Here is a 20306-nt window from a genome sequence, read left to right on the forward strand (position 1 = left end):
CTGGATATCCATAGCCATCCAACTTGTATCATCTTTTTTTCCCCCCTTTGGAGTGATGACAACAGTCCCCTGTCATACCTTCAGGTCATCTTCCATTTAAAACTGTGAATGCCGACACCTCAGTGGAGCTCGGTTAACAGTTGGATAAACACAGGCTGGTCTGTTGATTCAGTTTTTGTCCCTCGGAGGATTCCTGTCTCAGTCCTCCAGCTGCAGCTGTCCGATGGGTTGGAGGTTCTGACCTGCTTGTTTTAGAAACTGAAGTATGAACGTCACGCAGCTGCTGTGTGGATGTTGTTGTCTGAGCCTCCAGCCGAGCAGTAGGACCTCCATACAAACTTGAGAAGAAATCTCAGGGTGTTAGACGAAAATCCTCCTGAAGTCTAGAGGATTTCTTGACTTTTCTGGCTCATGATAAGAAAGATGTCACTGATGTTTTTGATTCAAAGATAGTATTCACTGACTCAACAACACCAGCTATGCAGTTTGCTCCTTTTAGACTTGGTCTGTAACTAGCAGATTTTTCAGTTTCTTCCAAAACACTTTGACACTTCAACTCCTTTCAAATGATACATCAACTGTTTGCTTTAAGTTTTTACATTACATTACATTTAGATTCATTTTGGTGCTTACACTTTATGTTTACACTTCAACTTCTTTTCAGTACTGATAATACTGATGATGCAGATTTAACTCAAAAAACAAAAAGTAAAAGTATGCAGTAGTATCTGTAAGTTTAAACTCATTTTGATACTTAGACTTCATGTGATAGTTATACTGCTTTCAGCAGTTATATTTAAAGGACACTTCAACTCCTTTTACTGCTCACTCTTCAAATGACTTTTCAGCTGGCATTTGCTTGATGGTATTCCTTTCAGGACTTGACTTCAACTGAAATTTCTATTTATCTTGGTGCTTACGCTTCACTTCCTTTCAGTGTTGATAATACTGATGATTCAGATTTAACTCAGCACTAAACACACAGATTGTCATCTCAACTTACCATGCAGTACTATCTGTTGATTTAAACTCCTTTAGTACTTACTTTCATCTGATACTTCTACTGCTTTCAATGCTTATACTTGAGCTGACACTTCAACTCCCTTCACGGACGATGTTTAAATGACTTTAAGTGACATCTGCTTTAAGATTTTACACTCTGTTCAGGACTTAACTAAAATTTCCCAGGTCTTAGACTTCACCTTCTTTCTGGACTTTTACTTCAACTGATAATTCAGATTAAACTTCACTTCAACTTATTTTAGCATTTCTTTCTGAACTGCTATCTTATTCAGTGATTCAGTTCAAACTGTCACTTCCTTTCTCCTATGCTTCAGGCTTGCCTTGAGATTTATAAGTTATAACCTATGCAAACATGTAAAATATAGTAGGTATTCAAATTCCTTATAGCACCAACACTTCAGCTCTCTTCACTGCTTACACTTCAAATGACACTTCTAACATCTGCTTTAAGTTTTTACACTCCTTTCAGGACTTGAATTCAAGATATTTAGATTTTTCGGGTCCTGTCTTGACTTCTATTTCAACTGATTCAACTCAGAACTTCACTTCAATAGAGCTTCTCACTTGGCATGTCACAAGGCATGTCATTTACACTCCTTTCAGGTTGGACTACAATAAAAAATATAGAAGCTATCTGGAAATTGAAACTCGTTACAACACTCCTTTCACTGCTTCCACTTTAAATGACACTTCTGACATCTGCTTTGAACTTTTTGCAGGAAGCATCCTGATTAAAATTTCATGTTATATTAAACATGAAGTGGTTTTAATGCTGATGATATACAGTAGCTTGTAGTTTTGTTGACAGTGTATGTCGCCTGGTGTGCTGTTTGACACCTTTACACAAAGGACCACAACTTAAATATGTGTTATAGGTCTACATGACATTTTTAAAGTTAGGTGTGATTTATGCTCTGCAGTGCAATGTCACATAAACTAAAAAAAACAACAAGAAACTAAATTATATTAATTATGAACTAAAGAGGCTTTATGTGGTCTGAATGTGTGTGTGTGTGTGTGTGTGTGTGTGTGTGTGTGTGTGTGTGTGTGTGTGTGTGTGTGTGTGTGGTAGTAGTAGTACTCCACACGCGCCGGTGCGTTGGTCTAGCCTCGCTCCATACACGGGCTCGAGCGCTCCGCGGCAGCCTCGCGGGGGCTTCCTCTCCATATATGGCCCGCCTAGCGCGCGAGCTTCTGTGTGCATACATGCGGCGGACCTCCCGCGCGACCAAATATGGACGAAGGGCCGTTTGAATTCCTGTCGAATACTCGGACATTCCTAACGGTTGTCTGGGGAGAAGCAAAAAAACCGTCCGGGTGGTATGGAGGCCAGGGAGTATATAAGGACCCCCGGTGGCCGCTGCCCGTCACCCTCACATCAGCTGGAACCAGTAGCGGTTAACGCTTCCTCACCGACAGCCGGAGACAAACAGAGGTAAGCGGCTTGGAGGGCATCGGGCATGGGTTGGGTGGATGGAGGCAACGAAGGAGAGAGTTGGGATTAGCTGGAGTTGATGGAGCCTGGTTTGTTAGTGTTAAGTGAGTAAAACAGATGGAGAATAATCCGGGACCGAGCGGTTAACTGATGGGAGCTGGCAGTGAACCGTGTCCTGCTTCTGTTCGCCTTCAGCGGGTAGAGAGCGGCTTCTGTTGTGACAGAGTGCGGGGCTGTCAGGGAGCCAGCCCGGCTGCGTTCAAGCGCTGTCGGAATTTAATATTCTGTCAAATCTGAATCATGTTTAAAGACACTGTGCGAGCTAATGCATCGCGTATGTTAACATTAATGAGTTTCTTTTCATTGCGCGTATTACAAAATGCATATATAAGTTGCCTAAATTGGTCTGTTGCATGATTTTTAACACTGAAAGACGTGAACTCTTAAATAATTTTTTAAAAAGTAATTAAAGTGAAGTAGAACAAACAAAAAGGCAGAATTGACATAATATTTTGTGAAGATCTGTACAGGAAAAGAAAATTTGTAAATAAAAAAAACTATTCACAAATAAAATGTAATGTATTTAGTTAGAAAAGCATATATATCTGATACACCCAAGGAAAAGGACTAAACCTGACATATGTTGAGATATTACACTCTGCTTGTTTTTGTGTTCCCAATGCTTACATGTTTGCTTAGCATTATTTACTAGTGAATAGAAAACAACATCCATTCAGGGCTCCTTAATTATTTTAAAAATACATACAATTCCTAACAAAGGCCAGTTGGATGGTTGATAGCTTTACAAAATTCAGATGTTGGAGTTTATGAGGAGCACTTGAAGGCATCATTACACTAAATGAGAGTTAATAGTGTTTCTGTTTGGGTCCTAATGATTACATGTCACTGCAGGCGGAGTAAATTGTATTCGGCTGATTAACTACCGTCTGGTTTAATAATATGCAGGACCCAAACACTGCAGGGTATTTAAGAAGGCTGAGTTGTAGTCATTAGCCTTTGGTTATTCAAACAGTTTACATACAACAGAGAGTGTTGTATACTAATAAAAAAACTAATACTTATAGAAAAAACACGATATATGTGTTGACCAGCTGTCATCATACTCCACAAATGAAATAAATGAATCATAAAATATAAAATCATGATACATAGTAATAATTATAAAAGACACAAAATCACAACGTTTTTGGTCAGAAATAATAAAATTACCAACAAAAAATACATTTGGTGGCATAGCTGCAGACTCTACTGCACAATTATAAACATGCTATACATAACACTGTATATTCACTAACATGTAGCTATGGCTATGGTGATACATTATGTAATTCTTTCATGGTCTGTGCACCCAAACATCACATAACCACAGCTCAGGAAACTTGAGAAACTCACCTCTGTCTTTCCTTCTCCAGAATCAGCAGACATGTGTGACGACGATGAGACCACCGCCCTCGTGTGCGACAACGGCTCTGGCCTGGTGAAGGCTGGGTTCGCCGGAGATGACGCCCCCAGGGCTGTTTTCCCCTCCATCGTTGGCCGTCCCCGTCACCAGGTACACGAGAGCTCTTGAAAATGTTTGTACTGAAAGTATTTTCAAAGTTATAAAACATTCATAACATCTCCCCTGTTTTTCCTCCTCCCCTCAGGGTGTAATGGTCGGTATGGGTCAGAAGGACTCCTACGTAGGTGACGAGGCCCAGAGCAAGAGAGGTATCCTGACCCTGAAGTACCCCATCGAGCATGGCATCATCACCAATTGGGACGACATGGAGAAGATCTGGCACCACACCTTCTACAATGAGCTGCGCGTGGCCCCCGAGGAGCACCCCACCCTGCTCACTGAGGCCCCTCTCAACCCCAAGGCCAACAGGGAGAAGATGACCCAGATCATGTTTGAGACCTTCAACGTCCCTGCCATGTACGTGGCCATCCAGGCTGTGCTGTCCCTCTACGCCTCTGGCCGTACCACCGGTGAGTCTGTAGTTACTAGCTTCCACACTGGATTATAACTTCTTTATCAATCCAGACAATATGACGTGTTTAAACTTAGATTTAACTCCTGTGTTTTTTCTCTCCAGGTATTGTGCTGGACTCTGGTGATGGTGTGACCCACAACGTGCCCATCTATGAGGGTTACGCTCTGCCTCATGCTATCATGCGTCTGGATCTGGCTGGTCGTGATTTGACTGACTACCTCATGAAGATCTTGACTGAGCGTGGCTACTCATTCGTCACAACCGGTAATCATCAGCACAAAATACAAAGGCCATGAGCCATCCAGGAGCATTTTAGCTGGTTTGAGCCACAGGGCGTGGTCCCTTTTCCTTTTGTTAGTTTAACAGACGTATGAAGCATCCTGGGTCTGAACTTTGAAGATTTTTACTGAATGTGGAAATGCCAAGTTTTGATATCAATAACTTGACCTTTACTCTCTCTTTCCAGCTGAGCGTGAGATTGTGCGTGACATCAAGGAGAAGCTTTGTTACGTGGCTCTGGACTTTGAGAATGAGATGGCCACTGCCGCCTCCTCCTCCTCCCTGGAGAAGAGCTACGAGCTTCCTGACGGTCAGGTCATCACCATCGGCAACGAGCGTTTCCGCTGCCCAGAGACTCTGTTCCAGCCCTCCTTCATCGGTGTGTAGTAGTAGTATGAACTGTACTTCATTTTATTTTGTGGAGAGAAAAGCTGATAGCTCACGGTGTAGCAGCATTTCTTTGTGAGTAACCTGAATCTCTCTGCTGTGCACCTGAACAGGTATGGAGTCTGCTGGTATCCATGAAACCGCCTACAACAGCATCATGAAGTGTGACATTGACATCCGTAAGGACCTGTACGCCAACAATGTGCTGTCTGGTGGAACCACCATGTACCCAGGTATCGCTGACCGCATGCAGAAGGAGATCACAGCACTGGCACCCAGCACCATGAAAATCAAGGTATGAATACACTCAGCTTAACCTGCATCACACATGATGAGATGGACACCTGAAAAATACACCCATGTGATGGTTGAATATCTAAATAACCTGATTTCTTTCTCTTGTGCAGATCATCGCCCCCCCTGAGCGTAAATACTCTGTCTGGATCGGCGGCTCCATCCTGGCCTCCCTCTCCACCTTCCAGCAGATGTGGATCAGCAAGCAGGAGTATGATGAGGCAGGTCCCAGCATCGTCCACCGCAAGTGCTTCTAAACAAAATAGCCTCCACAACCTCCTCAGGATCAGGATCCAGAGGAATAAGACGCTGCTGTCCTGGGACTCTAAAACAACATCCTCACCAGATCGTGTGGCGTCTAACCTGTACATATTTTATTTATTCCTTCTGTTATGTATGTGATGTTTTGAATGTGAATTATGTCTGGTGTGCATGTGAAAGCAAAGTGAGTGTTGGCTTTCGAGGGTTTGACACACTTCAACTCGGACCAACTGAGAAAAAGGAGAAAAAAAAAACACAGAAAAGACCAAAAAACAAACGAAACAAATAAAGTTCATTTATTTTCACATCTGACTCCTCTCTCTTTTTTTGTTTCTGAACATTTAGATTTGATATAGCTAAAACCATCCAAATATATTTATAGCCTATTATATTAGGGATTATATTGGCTCTACTGATCCAACAAGTCAGCGCCATATAACTCTGATTATGGCTGTGTATAGTTTGAATTGTTGTAGATATCCAGCGTTGTACTGCAGTACTAAGATCCTCTACTTATATAAAAGAAATAATATCACTGAGTAGATATACTCTCTTACAAGTAAAGGTTATGCATTCAAGCTTTTATTTCAGTAAAAATGCTAGGTATTAGGCAAGGTACTGGTCAGTTTTTAGATTTTCAGGGTTTTTTGTGTGTCTACTTTCAGACTAGTGAAAATAAAACGCCCAAAATCCACATTTAGGTGTTTATTTTACAAATTGTATTTACTTTTTACTTCATAAACTGCTGTGTAAAAATGTAAATGTATTATAAATTGAGCCAACACTGCTACAAAAATAAAATTGTGGTTTAAATCCAGAACCATCTGATCAAAGAATACATAAACCAGAGTACAAAACACCAAACAGTGTTCAGTGTTTGGACGTTTGTCTCATTCAGTACTCATAAATGTTGAACCATTGAACCAGTGAAATATTTTTGTCATAGCACTGAATAGGTGGGTCACTTTCTTGCTGAGTTGCTAAAAGCTAAAAGTAGATCAGACAGTAGAAGCATCATCATGTAAATATCTGTGAGTCATCACCCATTTAAAAAATCCCACTCTACTGGTCTGACTCCAAACACACGAGTGAAACCAGACTTATAGTAAACTTAATGAGTCTCTTAAAGCGCCAAGACAAACAAAGAGGTCAGGTTCAAGTGTTCAAATAAATCCAACAGCAACTGTGAGCCAAACTAAACAATCATGTCATGATTTAACAGTATTGTTAATATCCTCTACCTGCTGCTGGTTTCCTGCTTACTGTCAGCACTTCTTGACTGTATTCTTTGGAAATGAATCTTCTTCTGTAATGAAAAATAATGCACGTGTGTCTCATATCTAAATGGTTTGAGAGTTTATGTCTGTCTCCATTAGTGCTGAGTGACTCAGTCAAAGTCAAACCTCACAGTAAAACAACACTTTCTACGGTGAAGGTTTTCCTCTTAAATCTAGTGAAAGGATCAGCTGGCTTTCTCCAAAGATTTTACCTCGATCACATGGTCTTCATCTTGTTAATTTTAGGAATGAACATGCACAAATAAGAAGTCCTAAAAGTGCTGCTGAGTGAGCTAGCATGTCAACAGACCCATGTCCATAAGAACAGACTGATGAATATGGTCAATAATGAAATGAATATGGTAATCCAGAATTTCACACAGAAAGAATTAATTTTGGTATTTTGGTGTATAATTGTCACAATAAATAGAGAACAAGTACTGCAAGTCAATATAAATGAAATATATACAAGAAATGAAACTCCTTAAAATAAAATAAATAAATAAAATATATTGTTTTTCAAGAAAAGAGCTGTACAGTGTTATGGTGTGCAATATGAAAAAAGGGTTCAATTTGTAAAAATATGCCAAAATAATGAAGCAGGAAGCAGAGGTCAGTTTTAAATCAGATAGATGTTCTAGCCAAGCCTCGCTTTATAATTTCAGCTAACCTTACTAAGATTATATGAACCACCTCATTTGATTAAAAGTATATCTTTCTTAAAGTCCCACAAGACTTTTAATCTCTGATTTAGAATTATTATTTTGTGTTTTTTAAGTCGCGACATATTTTCAACAGTGTGAATTAGTTAGTTAATAAAACTTTTGGACTTTCCTCCTCTGCACTTTACTTTTCATTGTAGGTTTAACACCAAAAAAGTAATGTAAAGAGCGTTAAAGGGTCACCTCAGTGTACTTCCATAAGGCTGGGGGACAGATTATAAAAAGAAGGATTAAATTTAGAACAGCAGAGGGCAAAAGACATCCTACTTTTAGTTGATTCTTGTAAGTGTCAAGCTCCAAAAGTCACTGGATCCTACATTTCCCATGATGCATCTACATAGGGTCTCTTCCCTAAGACCTCTAAAAGATCTTTCAGTGTCCATGTCCTCCATTTGTAACACAGGGATTACCTTTTTCATAAATTTGTGGTCCACAAACTCAAAGTTTAGCTAACTTTGAAGACATTACTATGACATCATCGGGGTTATTTTGTTTTTGAGCTGCACTCCTCCACTGGAGACATAATTCATGTTGTAGTGGCCCTTTAAGAGACAATGAGATAACTAACCTTTCACAGTTTGAAGTTGACCTGTTTGTTTTCACCTGTTATCGTCAGTGCACGGATGAAGCACAACACGCATGCGCAGTCTGATCTCTGCATCTTCACGGGAAATCATATTTCATTCTTCATTACTACATTTCTGCTCTGCTCCAAGTTGGCGGGAGTTATTCAGAACTGTACCGGAAGTATAGAGTTTTTTCTTTCAAAATAAAGGTTATGCTGCTCTAACATTATTCCACATTGTTTGAGTTAGAGGGTCATACAAAGAAGTTGTTTACTTGTATAGCCATTCTACTATACTATATATACTACTTTTATTCTACTTTATTCTTCTACTACAGTTTTGAAGGAAATATTTTACCTTTTATTCCACTGATTTTGCTTGACAGATGTAGTTCACACAAAAACATAGAAATATAAATGATAAAATATATTAAATAAAATTTACAAATGAACTATGCTGTGTAATATATATCATTTGGTAAAACCTGCTACAATTTTACCAACTACAACATTAAAGTGATTGCATCAATAATTATACACCAATTAGAACATTATTCAGAAATACTAGCTTTTATACTCACAGGAAAAACATGAACAAACATTCTGGAAATGTCCTTTTAAGGAACCAACTTCCGTCGTTGTCTTAACTTGTCATAACCTACTTTACTGCATCTGTTTCATTACTAAGAGAGAGATAACAAAAGGTCATGACACAGAGCCTATCACTCAGAGAGATAAAGGTAAAAAGTTCAGCAGAACTTCTCACCAGGAGAGATCATAAATACTATAGAAAGCTCGTTCTTCACTTAGAGAGAGGTCATTGCAAATTCTTACAAACATGCACTTCATATTCAACTGTAATCTTCGACTGGAGAGATCAATGAACTACTATGGAAGGCGTATAAGAATTATGTTTATACTGTGATACTTTCAGATGTCTTAAATCATATGATGTGTACGTGAGTTCCTATTCCTCACAAGTTCTGTTTTCACTTCTCTAATATGACTTTGTTGCTAAAGCTGGCAGGGTAAGGTAAAGTATAAATAGAAGAAGTCCAGAACAGAACAAGGATCAGGGACAGGTCAGAGAGGCTACATTTAAATTGGGAAAATGCTAACTATAAGAGGAAATTAAGAAGACTTATGATGCTATCTATGGGGATGTGTCCGAGACAGCCCATTAGAAAGTGTATAAGAACCAACTGTTCTCTGTAACTCCTTTTGTGTGTTGCACTGTTAAACACTCCTTCTTGTGCAAGAATAATAAATTCAGCTTAAACTTTGATACTTCAAATCCAGTCCTCCTTATTAAAGAGTCATTTGAAAATTCGTAAAACAGCAAGAGCAACAAAAAAACAGATTGAAATTTCTTTTATGTGTACACCTACTGGACCAAAAAATCTGGATGGAATGGATCGCACATGAGTGACATTACCCATAAATTTCCGAAGAGTGGTTTTGAACCTTAAAACATGATGTACTGCCTTTTCTGCCTCCTGATCTAAAAATCGGGATCATCTGGAGACCTGATGAGTGGGCTGAAGCTGAGGCAAACGAAATGACACCTGGGTGCTCAAATAAGCCATCTGTAACAGCATCTACCTGTCATACAAAGTGCTCACTTTGCCTTAATATTATTTGAACAGGTGAGTTTAAAAAAAATCCCCCCCAATAATACAATTGTCATGGATGGGGGAATTAGCTAAAGGAACTAAAACTGTTTTCTGAACCAGGCTATAAACATGGAGACTGAATTGTTCTGAAGCTAGCCTTAAGCGGACATTTTAGGAATTACAGTTTTTGGCACTTTCCTTCCCCTTCCTTGACTTCTTATTGTGAAGTTTAAATTTCTCTTGCCTTTATTTTGAAAGTCTCCGACGGAAGCGGTGTGTTGTATTTAAGCCAGCTTGTTGCTCGGCTCTCGGTGTTTGCAGTCAGTCACAGAGAAGCGGAGCGATGCTAGCCGTCTGACCGCAGGACCTGGAGGCACAGACTCGGTTTAAAAACAGACCGGACCCCTCTGGGATGAGGTCTACGTGAGTATAATTATAATTTAACTTTAATATCCGGCCGTTAGCCTGAACGTTTAAACGTCACCGTGGTTACAAACGGGGCTTAACGGTCCAGGCAGGTGAGGGTAACGGCTGTGAATATAGCCTGTCTCCACACGATAACTGTCATTTTAAAAACTACAATTTAAACATTTTCCCCCTTTATTAAATAAAAACGTTTGTATTGTTTTCCTCTGCGGCGTGTTTGTAGTATAAATATTTGAAAAGACGATATTGTGGGGTGTGACTGAGCGAAATAAACCCTTCAAAACAAGAGTCGTCTGCACTAATTAGCTGTTTGACAGTAAATTAACGTTGAATATTTGCACGCATATTTGTAGGCCAGCTCAGATGAATGAATATTTAATGTGGTTTATTTTCACTGATGATAGCAGGCATTTATGTCGAGAAATACAAGGAAAGATGTGTGTAGGCGGGAGGACTCCTCACAGAAATACGTGTTGTGTTGTTGGCCGTGTGTTGGCAGTAACAGCAGTAGTAGTACAGTCAGTAGTAAGACTATAAGAAGCCTCAATCCTCCTCTGCTCTGACAGTGTAATCTGTTGTGGAGGGGGGTGGGCGGGGCTTACAGGTAGACCACACCTGGCAGAGTCACGTCACCAGAGGGCTGCAGGTATAGATCCTCTGAGAAACCTATAAATTATTTCATTTGATGCAATAGCATGAGCAGTGGTAGAAGTGCATTTACTCAATTACATATACACTTGAGATCTGGCATTTTGAGTATTTTCTTTTCGTACACGACGTCTCAGAAGTGATCTGAGGTTTAGTTACTTTAAAAATTCAGATTGTTCAACACAAAACATATGAAGAGATTATAAAATATGATATTTTGGGGCAGCAGTAGCTCAATCTGTAGGACCTGGAGGTGCCAGTTCACCTCCTGGGCAAGGTACCGAACCCCAAACTGCTCCCAGGGTGCCGCTACATGGCTGCCCAACACTCCAGCACCTCTTCAAAAAGACAAAATAAATAATGAAACGAACAAAGTTGAGGGACCGCTCGAGACACCGCACTTGTCCCTGTCAGCGTCTTGTTTCCAGTGTACACTGAATACTTCCTGCACCGCTGATTATCATCTCTGATCGGTGGCATTAATGTTAAATGCATTTTAAGTAAATTAAATTATAACTGTTTGGGTGAGTGCTGGTTTTCACTATACCTATAGAGCTTTTAAAATATGTTGAGCTGTGATGAGCTGGTCCACTCTCCAAACACTTAGTTGACACTTTTAGAGGACTATGGACTGCAGCAAGAAAACAGTTTCAATGATATTTGCAGGTTAAGAAACTGTTTTAAGACTAAAAATGTGGACCTGTTCTTTAATTTATCTTGTTGCAGATTTGAGAGTCAGTAATCCATTAAGTGGTCGCAAAGGCGTAAAGTGTGTTTTTAAAGTATGATTTGGGAAGAGTTATGTTGATTCACGAGTGTCCCGGCCTATCGCATCTGACCTGAGCTTCACGAGTAAAGCGTCTGTACTGCTGTAGAAACCTTCAGATGATGCTGAAGATACTGCGTCCGTGTTTTTTTTAATGCTAACTAACTGTGTCTGCCTTTTAATTACGAGGAGATTAAGCATAAAAAAGTGAGAAATCTATTGTGTTTTGACTGTACTAATGCTAGCACTGTGGTTAAAATCTTGTGGTTGATTACAGAATTCATTCAAAGCTAACACTACAGTCTAATCTATTTTAATATGTTAAGATAAAACTAATATGCAGTTCTGTTTTTATTGAATTATTTTATTTCCTCCTTTGTTTTTCCTCAGTGTTTCGAGAACCAGACACAAGCAATAACAAAAACCATGGTGACCAAGAAAATCCGGACCGAGTACATGAAGAAGTTCAGGGATCCCAAATGGGAAACTTTTTCCAAATGCTACGAGGACTCTCTGAAGTATCGTCTTACCCGGCGGGTGATGGAGCACTCCCACAAGCCCTGGATTTGGGAGGGGTGGGAGAGCGTCTCTGATTCCAGCGGGTGGTCCACGCCGAGGCTGACCAGGAACAAAATCGCCCCTCTGTCCCTCCCACCACCGATGCAGAGGTTGCTCAGCCCGAGACCACCTCCTGAGGATGGAGACACTGATGTAACGTCTGGTGAGGCAGCAGTCGTAGACGCTGCACCGACCGTAGGTGAGGAAATATTTGACTGACTTAATGGATGAAATGATGAGTAGATCAACAGAAAAATAATAGAAACATTTGAATAACTGATCATTTAAATAATTTGTCAAGCAAAAATGTCAAATGTCCCCTGGTTACAGCTTGTGCAACGTGAGCCTCTGCTGCTTTTCTCTGTACTAACTTGAATGTTTTTGGGGTTGTGAATAAATGGCAACCTCTGTGGCAGGTGCCGTTACAGATAGCTTGTTTGAGTCCGCCTCAAGTCCACCGATGATCCACGTCTTTGCCTATTTTTAGATCAGCCGGGAGGTGGAAGAGGCAGGCTCTTTGGAAACCTGTGGGTGACGTCACGCATACACCGTCCATTCTTTATACTGTCAGTGATTTTGTACTGGTGGTTGGACTAAACAGCCACAATTTTCTGTTGACGTACTGCAAGTTGGGCTGTGCTTGGTCCTGCTTGGTTACAAGCGTTCTCATATTACAGATAAACAGTAACTAAAAATTTTTCTAAAACATTTGGTGAGAGAAATAAACAATGGAATAACATAATCTTAATTCATATTTAATAAGCACTGCCATGTTCTGTGCGAGTTGAATGACATGTCAATCAAAAGGTAGCCACACCTTAAAGCTTACCACACCTCGTCTATTTTCTAAGTGGGACCATAATTTACAAAATGAACATCATGCTGTGTGAAAGAAGACTTCAAAACTAGAGACTGAGACCATAAACTCATGAGGAAACTGTTTGGGTTTGTGCGTACGTCCTGTTTTTTCGTTTCCTGTCTCTTCCAGAAATATTTTAGGATAATCTAGCAGACCCCCAAGAGGAGTTTCTTTGTGCTCCTGTGACAGTATGAGGGCCAGAGGCTGGTTTCCCTCAGGAGGCTCTACTGATACCGATGCTAAAAATATTTGTGGACTGAAGGTTCAGCTCAGATATAAAGGACCTATTGTGTCAACATTTCCATGGCTGCATTTCAGGAAAGGACAGAAAAGTGTCTGGGGACCAGCCCTGAAACAAAACATCACTACATATTTTAGAAAGTCCATCTGCACACAATAATATAACAAACTGAAAACCAGCACAGCCTAATTAAAAGCCACCATGATACATGAACTGAACAGTGCTGCGATCTGTCCGGGCTGAAACTCTTTTCAGCTAAATGTCAGGCATAAATACCAAACGTTCTCTGTTTTCAGGCCCTGAAATCTGATAATTTGATGCTTTTCTGTGACATAATACGATCATAAATTTACAATAATTGAACTGTTATTTAAACACAAAACAATCTGATTAAGTCATGACTACAAATTAAGACAGTAACCTGCAGATTTACTGATAATGAAAATAGTTGTTAGTTTTCATCTAAATTAACGGCTGTGATTTCAAAGTGAGAAGCAACAAAATAAGTTTTTGCTTTACACAGTTCATTTCTTTAAACTTGTGATTCTCATAATTTGTATTTTGTAATATATGTATACTGTATACAGTATTGGTACTGAAAACTCATCAGCATTATTATTTAGATAAAGATGTTTGGCTCTCCCTTTAACAACCAATTTTTGTTTACAGAAATTACATTCCCTAATCTAAGAAATGTTTATATTTCATAAACATTAAAATAAAATTTCATGTATGTGTTTCAGTATAAAGTATTAATATGACAGTCACAACGAGCATCTGCTCTCACACAGAAAATCAATAAGAAAATGTTTCTTTAATAAAATCTTTGCCTCTGTGTCTCCGTTATAGAAAACGGTGTGAACGAAGCCAGTGGCGGTTCGATGACGGTGGTTCCAAACAGCAGCGGACCCTCAGATGACACGGCGACAGACAACGGTCCTGCTGACACAGCGTCTTCTGATGGGGAGCCGGTAAACCCTGCACCAAAGCGCCGCCACCGCCGCCGCACCCCTCGGTCTGAGCCAGGACACCGGGACAGTTCCCATGACGACAAACCGGTTGTTGTCCGCAAACCAGTGAGAGCGAAGAGCCAACCGCCAATCAGCACCAAGGAAAACCGACGGCCGTCTAGCCGACTGGACTGGACGGAGGTCAAGAGGACGGCTAATGATGTGAGTATTTGTGTCTGTGAAGACACTTTAAATACACACTGAGTAAAAATCTTCACCAGGCAAGTTCATTTTAGTTTTTTATTCATATAACAAAAACATACTTTATATCACATAAAAAAAGTATTTTAAAAAGAGGAACAACTAAAGAGTTTGGATGTAAAACATAGAAGCCAGAAGAGTCTTTCCAAGCAGCTCAACCTCGATCGCAGGACACCAGAGACGTGAGGCCATGTCACCAAACACTCAGCAGACATCAATAATAAAACACCTGTGTGCTTTTTATGGAAGTGACTCCTCTCTCTCTCTCTCGACCTCTCTGGTTTCTCCTCTCAGAGCAGCACGTCCGACGCTTGCGTTCAAACCCGTCGGGAGTCCGACAAACGGAGCTCCAACCTGGACCGTCGGCGGGCTCGCTCAGCTGATCTCGAGAAGATCAGGCGGTCACAGCTGACAGTGGCAGATGACCGTTGGATGACAGAGTACATGCGCTGCTTCTCTGCCCGGCTGAGGTAGAGATGGATCCACACTCCCGGACCCCAGAAAATAAGTTTCCTTCTTGGAGAGCAGTTATCAGACAGGTGTAGAGGGGTGCGCTGAAACAACAAGACAAACTGAGAGCCGTGTTGTCTCGTTACAGTCCATCAAACCAAAACTATTGCTGTCCTGTCTCCGTATTGGACATAAAGACAAGAAGAGGGCAGAGCTGCAGATACACAATTTAATTTCTTCACAATAAATTTAAGTTTAGCTACAGACACAGAAGTATATCATCAGATATAGATATAATTTCCCTTTGACAAATAACATTTTATTCCCCTTAGTGAATGGCTCTAAATACTACAGTACCCACAAACCTTAAAGGCTCCTCACTACAGCCTAATCGACCAGTAGTACAAATGTGATAGTGATATATCGGCCAGTGGAAGTCTGGGAAAATAATCTTTCGGAAAGTATGGAGTAGCTATGACTAAAATAATGTTTTTTAAATCACCTCAAATTAATCTTTGGTATTTCTTTGTTTACAAGTTTCTTAATATTTATAACTCAACCTCCAGCCTCAGCCCAACAATAATAATAAAAACTTAGTGCTCTCTAGGACAGTTTGTATGGAATAACTTTAGTGACTGTTGGAACTTATGAAGCTGCTTTAACGAGTACGTTCAGAAATACAATATGAAAGACTATTGTTTGATGAATTAGTGATGAACAAAACAGAATTATCATCTGAATCTTCAGCTCCCCTTGACTTCACAGAGCTTTATAGTCGGTTTTAGCCATAGACTGTAGAAATAAAGGATTGTATCGCTGACATCACCCACAGGCTCAAAGTCTGTGGCTCTGGCCACCGCCATGTTGGCAGTCCTGCCCCTGCTGCCTATCGGCTAATCCAAAAATGGGCAGAGAACATGCGAGTTAAAAAAACATTTAGACTACAGTACACAGTGAATGGGGAAATTATCCAAAACTGTTTTTTGTACCAGGCTGTAAACATGTTTATTTCTGCTGTGAAGTTCGAATTTTAATATGGGGACTCATAGAGACTGACTCATTTCTGCGGGCTGTCCCAAGTGGTCGTTCAAAGCGTTGTTGGTTGGCTTCACTTCATAGCTACGGAGGTTGCTGCTTAGTTTCAACTCATTCTTTATCTGGCACAACTTTAGTGCTTTGGCAGCTTACAGCAGATTTCCCTCTGGAGTCAGTAGAGACCAAAAACAGAGCTGAAAGTGTGAATAATGGATTCACACAGAAAGTAATAATGGATTTAAATTCATCAGGTGACACAAACACGACTCCAAATGAAGGATCACGTTACTCTGTAGCTGCTTGACGTATAAATAAACAGTCTGCTAACATGTTCATCATATTAACTAAACTTAAGGGTGTCACCCTGGTGACCTGATGTAACTCTGCCCACTTCTGATCCTTTATAATAACGAGATGATGGTAAGTGTTTTTTTTGTTGATTCAGTGTCACTTCAGAGTGGATCGCTGCTGTCGAGAACACTCAATTTAAAGTTTATATCACCGGTGGTTTAATTTTAGTTTCTCCTAATTGAAACACTGCCACGACCTGCAGGCCGACAGTGTTTAAACCTCTCCACACTGATAAAACACTGATTTTAAACAATGTGTATTTTCTTATTTCCTCCTAAAATACAACCAACATCCCAATATGCGTAATAAATGCATTATTCATTGTTTAAAGGCCTTAGAGAAGAGTAGTAGAGTTAAACTTTTCAGCCAGACCTCAGGCTGAATGAAACTTGGGTCTAAATCTGACTGTTAAGCTAATTTATTTATGAGTAATTTCATCGAGTTTTTCACTGGACAGCAGTGATGCAATCTGCAGGAACAGTCTCAGATGAGATGGACTGAAATATTTTTCTGTAGTTTGATAACGAACAAACATGAAAGAGAATCAAGGCTCTTTAAGCTTTTATAAAACATCACAGATCCTAATCACTATTTGAATGTATTTAATTTATGAGCAAGAAAGTCTCCAAACACACTGCTGTGCTTTACTTTAGCTGTTAATCTTCTTTCAGGCACATTTTCAGTTTTTCACAAAAGCAGCTGTGTGTTTATAACTCAAAGTGTTTAATTCAGAGGCAGCAGAAAGGACCAAACTGGACTATTTTTGATATTTCAGTATTTTGGATCTACAGACTCAAGTTTAGATTAGAACAAACTACAAAGAGACACAAGATTTATCAAATAAATGTAATATTTATGGTATTTTCTGACTTTAAAACTAGATTTAAGATGTGCTCTCTTTATTATAATCTCAGATTTAACTTGGGATTTTAGATGCAGCTTCTGGTTTTACATCGATTTTTAATGAGAAATCATCTGTTGACATGGTGCTTCTCTGTGTTAAATGCAAGACTTATTCCTCTTAACTCACCAATAGATCAAATAACAGGAGGATTCAAGCTTAATTAATTAGAATGCAACACTGTAATACCATTTATATTGGTGTAGACAGTGTCTCCGCTAATGTCACAACAAATAAAGACACATTTATGAGACAAAACATTCAGGGGAAAGAGCAGAGGCACCGTTTAAAGCTTAAAATGTGATTTATTTAATGAGTGTGGCTATTCTAAAGGCTGTCATTAACAAACTGAAGTGATCACGAGACAAGATTAGTCACTGTTGACGATGAGATTTTACAGGTTTGAGAGTTTTGTTTGCAGCTCTAATAATGATTTTTAAAACGGCAAATAGAAAATAATTAATAATAATAAAATATTGAATTGGGTTTAGCTGGAGCGGTGTCAATAATTACATACAAACTACATATTGTTCATCGGTTTGCGGTTTTATCCATTGAGGTAATTGAAAAAAAGGAATGTTTACAAACAAATAGTACAAAGGTAAAATCTCACCAGTTTTTCTGACTGTTTGACGTAACTAAAGATTGTAAATACGTGGTGATGTCATCGTCGCGTCCCGTGACTGAACCTGAGGGCTAACATTGTTCACAATGTTTCTATTTTAACTTCATGTTTGAAACTGAATGCATATAAATTCACAGAGAATGTTTATTGATGTTTAACACCGGCTGAACCTCATCACTCTGAATGTGCAGAATTGTTTATTTAATTACTTTATTAATCATATTCTGCTGCAAGATGTCAGGGAACATTTTTAAAGGGTTAACACAATGTAGTTACTTTATTTTAACTCCACATGAATTCACTTGTGTTACTATTTAAGTTTAGTCACTTCCTGAAATGATTTATAATGATTCATTTTTCTCCCTTTATAGGAACAGAAACTCTGGAAATTTGACGTTTTAGAGGAGGAAATGTCAGGTGTTTTAAGTGTTTAAAATATATGAAAACATAGCATTTGAAAAAAAGAAAATATTTACAGACAAACATTATGTGTCACGTGTCTGTAAAGCTGTTATATCAATCCGATTTTGATGCTACAAGTTTTGGTTCTCTCTTGAAAAAGAAAGTTACAGGTGTAAAAACATTGACATCAGCCTTCAAAGACTCATGTTGTTTGAATTGTACTTCCTGTATAATTGTTCTGAAAGTTAATTTTAGTAAGAAGTTAAATCGTTACAGGATTTTCATCTGGAGTATTTGACCATTCGAGTGTTTTCTCAAACTGGACATGCGGATGTTTACATGTCTCATTTTTTGTTGTTTTGTTTCTTAAGGAATGTTTGTGATGTAATGTCTTCGGTGTGACCAATCTGAGCTGCTTTCATTTGTTTTGGCAAAGTTCACTAAGAGTAGATGAAACTTTCAAAGTCAGCTCAAAAACACAGTTATTTATTTTAACTCTTTAAAATCCAGTTTTTCTCGTATATTTCCACTTGAAGTACCTTTAAGGTCATTAATCATCTTATTCCACACTGACAGTGTCACATATCTCGCCTTGTTGCAACCCTTCATTGAAACCACGTTTCACTGAGTAAAATATTTAGTTTTTATGGCCGCTTTGTTTCATATTTTGTGCATCATTTCACCCCAAATTCAGCCTGATATCTTTGGCATCCTTTGAAACTTTAAAGTGGCGATATTAATTTTAATAGTAAGGTTTGGCTGCACAAGTTAAACGCTGTGATAGTTTCAAGAAGGAAGAAATGAAATTCTATTTTAAGATAGATCAGATATATTTCTACGTTTAGAAACAACTGTGAGACCTCGTCTTTCCAAACAAACTCACAAAATAAAGTTAGTTTTCTTCAAAGACAAACTTTAGAAAGATACTTTAGGTTTCTAAATGTAAACACAGATCTGTGTAACATGTTAAAAATGTGTCTCAGGTAGAAAGAAGCTGACATTCTTCGGATTAAACTGTGAGGAGGTGAAGTGGTTCAAATGGTTGTTAGATGGTTCTTTGTTGTGTGTTTTTATTTATTTTGGTACCTGATGAGTTGAATTTTGAGACAATCACAGGAAAATATAGAAAATCCCATATTTAAGCTGAAAACTGGCACTAAAATAAGATGTTATACGTGAGGAGTTTGTGAAATGCACTGTTCAGAGAAACGTTCATTTGCTTGCTGTATCTCAATCTTTGAGTTTGTGTGGTTTATTTGCAGAACATGATATGTATCGTATGTTGGTAGCAGTCTATTGAATATATTGATATAATTTTATCTCCAGCCTTGTTTACATTTTTGGTCACTGTATTTGTATTGAAAATGTGCACAGTATATATATTTTCATCCACTTTGCTGTGAATAAAATCATATTTGAATTGTTTACGTTTGTGTCTTACTGACTCTTATTTCAATGTGGAATTAAATCTGTTTAATCAACCTAACTTCACTAAATTCAAAGAGGTCGTTTGGTCTGAAGTCTGAACACATTTGAGCTGCTGGAGCCAAACCAGCTTCATTCTGCAGTCTGGTGCCTGCAGATGTTAAGTCTTATTTAGATCATTTAAAGCAACATTGTGTACACTTTTCTACATAAAATAAGATTTTAAATAATTTTTCTACACTGACTTGTAATCACGTGGTTGGTGTCTGTCATGAGCCCCATACGCCTGATAAATTATGGAGAAAATGTCTTTCCCTTTGTGGTAGTACACTGAAACTACAGATAATAAATTGCCAATTTTCTATGCAATGTTACGTCGAGTGTCGGTTCTCTTACAGCTCCTGTAAGCTACAAAAATCAGTCTGACCTTTGCAGCAGGGGCACCGTTAACCCTTTAATCCAATCAGAGAGGCAGTTCAGGCGGACACTTGGTGGTCTAAGAACAACTTCGACAGGCTTGTACTCGTGTGTGAGTGATCAGTTTGACTTTGTTTT

At 39.0% G+C, this 20306-nt stretch overlaps 2 protein-coding genes across 3 annotated transcripts; both read left to right on the top strand.

The window, feature by feature from the left end:
• The first annotated feature begins 2278 nt into the window (after positions 1-2278).
• On the top strand, positions 2279-5930 carry acta1a (actin alpha 1, skeletal muscle a). The gene is made up of 7 exons (XM_019273494.2): positions 2279-2458; positions 3892-4031; positions 4126-4450; positions 4558-4719; positions 4922-5113; positions 5235-5416; positions 5529-5930. The coding sequence occupies exons 2-7, from the start codon at positions 3903-3905 to the stop codon at positions 5670-5672; spliced, it is 1134 nt and encodes a 377-aa protein (XP_019129039.1). The 5' UTR covers positions 2279-2458; positions 3892-3902; the 3' UTR covers positions 5673-5930.
• A 4076-nt stretch (positions 5931-10006) lies between these two features.
• Positions 10007-19744, top strand: ccsapa (centriole, cilia and spindle-associated protein a). Of its 2 annotated transcripts, XM_010730283.3 has the most exons (5): positions 10030-10276; positions 12084-12450; positions 14201-14523; positions 14857-15032; positions 18296-19744. In XM_010730283.3, exons 2-5 carry the CDS (start codon positions 12120-12122, stop codon positions 18324-18326), a joined length of 861 nt encoding a protein of 286 aa, XP_010728585.1. In that variant the 5' UTR covers positions 10030-10276; positions 12084-12119; the 3' UTR covers positions 18327-19744. The 2 variants fall into 2 exon arrangements, with proteins under 2 accessions (XP_027139358.1, XP_010728585.1); XM_027283557.1 differs by lacking the exon at positions 18296-19744 and having other exon boundaries at positions 10007-10276; positions 12084-12449; positions 14194-14523; positions 14857-15930.
• The last annotated feature ends 562 nt before the right edge of the window (positions 19745-20306 follow it).

This window comes from Larimichthys crocea, chromosome X (genome assembly GCF_000972845.2).
Source record: "Larimichthys crocea isolate SSNF chromosome X, L_crocea_2.0, whole genome shotgun sequence".
In the NCBI taxonomy this organism is placed as follows: Eukaryota; Metazoa; Chordata; class Actinopteri; family Sciaenidae; genus Larimichthys; species Larimichthys crocea.

What these genes read in the sequence shown, in the direction of transcription:
- acta1a (XM_019273494.2), top strand. Translation starts at nt 3,903, where the DNA reads ATGTGTGACGACGATGAGACCACCGCCCTCGTGTGCGACAACGGCTCT. An exon ending in TTGGCCGTCCCCGTCACCAG is followed by an intron (nt 4,032 to 4,125) that starts GTACACGAGAGC and finishes TCCTCCCCTCAG; the next exon opens with GGTGTAATGGTCGGTATGGG. An exon ending in CGCCTCTGGCCGTACCACCG is followed by an intron (nt 4,451 to 4,557) that starts GTGAGTCTGTAG and finishes TTTTCTCTCCAG; the next exon opens with GTATTGTGCTGGACTCTGGT.
- ccsapa (XM_010730283.3), top strand. Translation starts at nt 12,120, where the DNA reads ATGGTGACCAAGAAAATCCGGACCGAGTACATGAAGAAGTTCAGGGAT. An exon ending in AGACGCTGCACCGACCGTAG is followed by an intron (nt 12,451 to 14,200) that starts GTGAGGAAATAT and finishes TCTCCGTTATAG; the next exon opens with AAAACGGTGTGAACGAAGCC. An exon ending in TGCTTCTCTGCCCGGCTGAG is followed by an intron (nt 15,033 to 18,295) that starts GTAGAGATGGAT and finishes CTCCCTTTATAG; the next exon opens with GAACAGAAACTCTGGAAATT.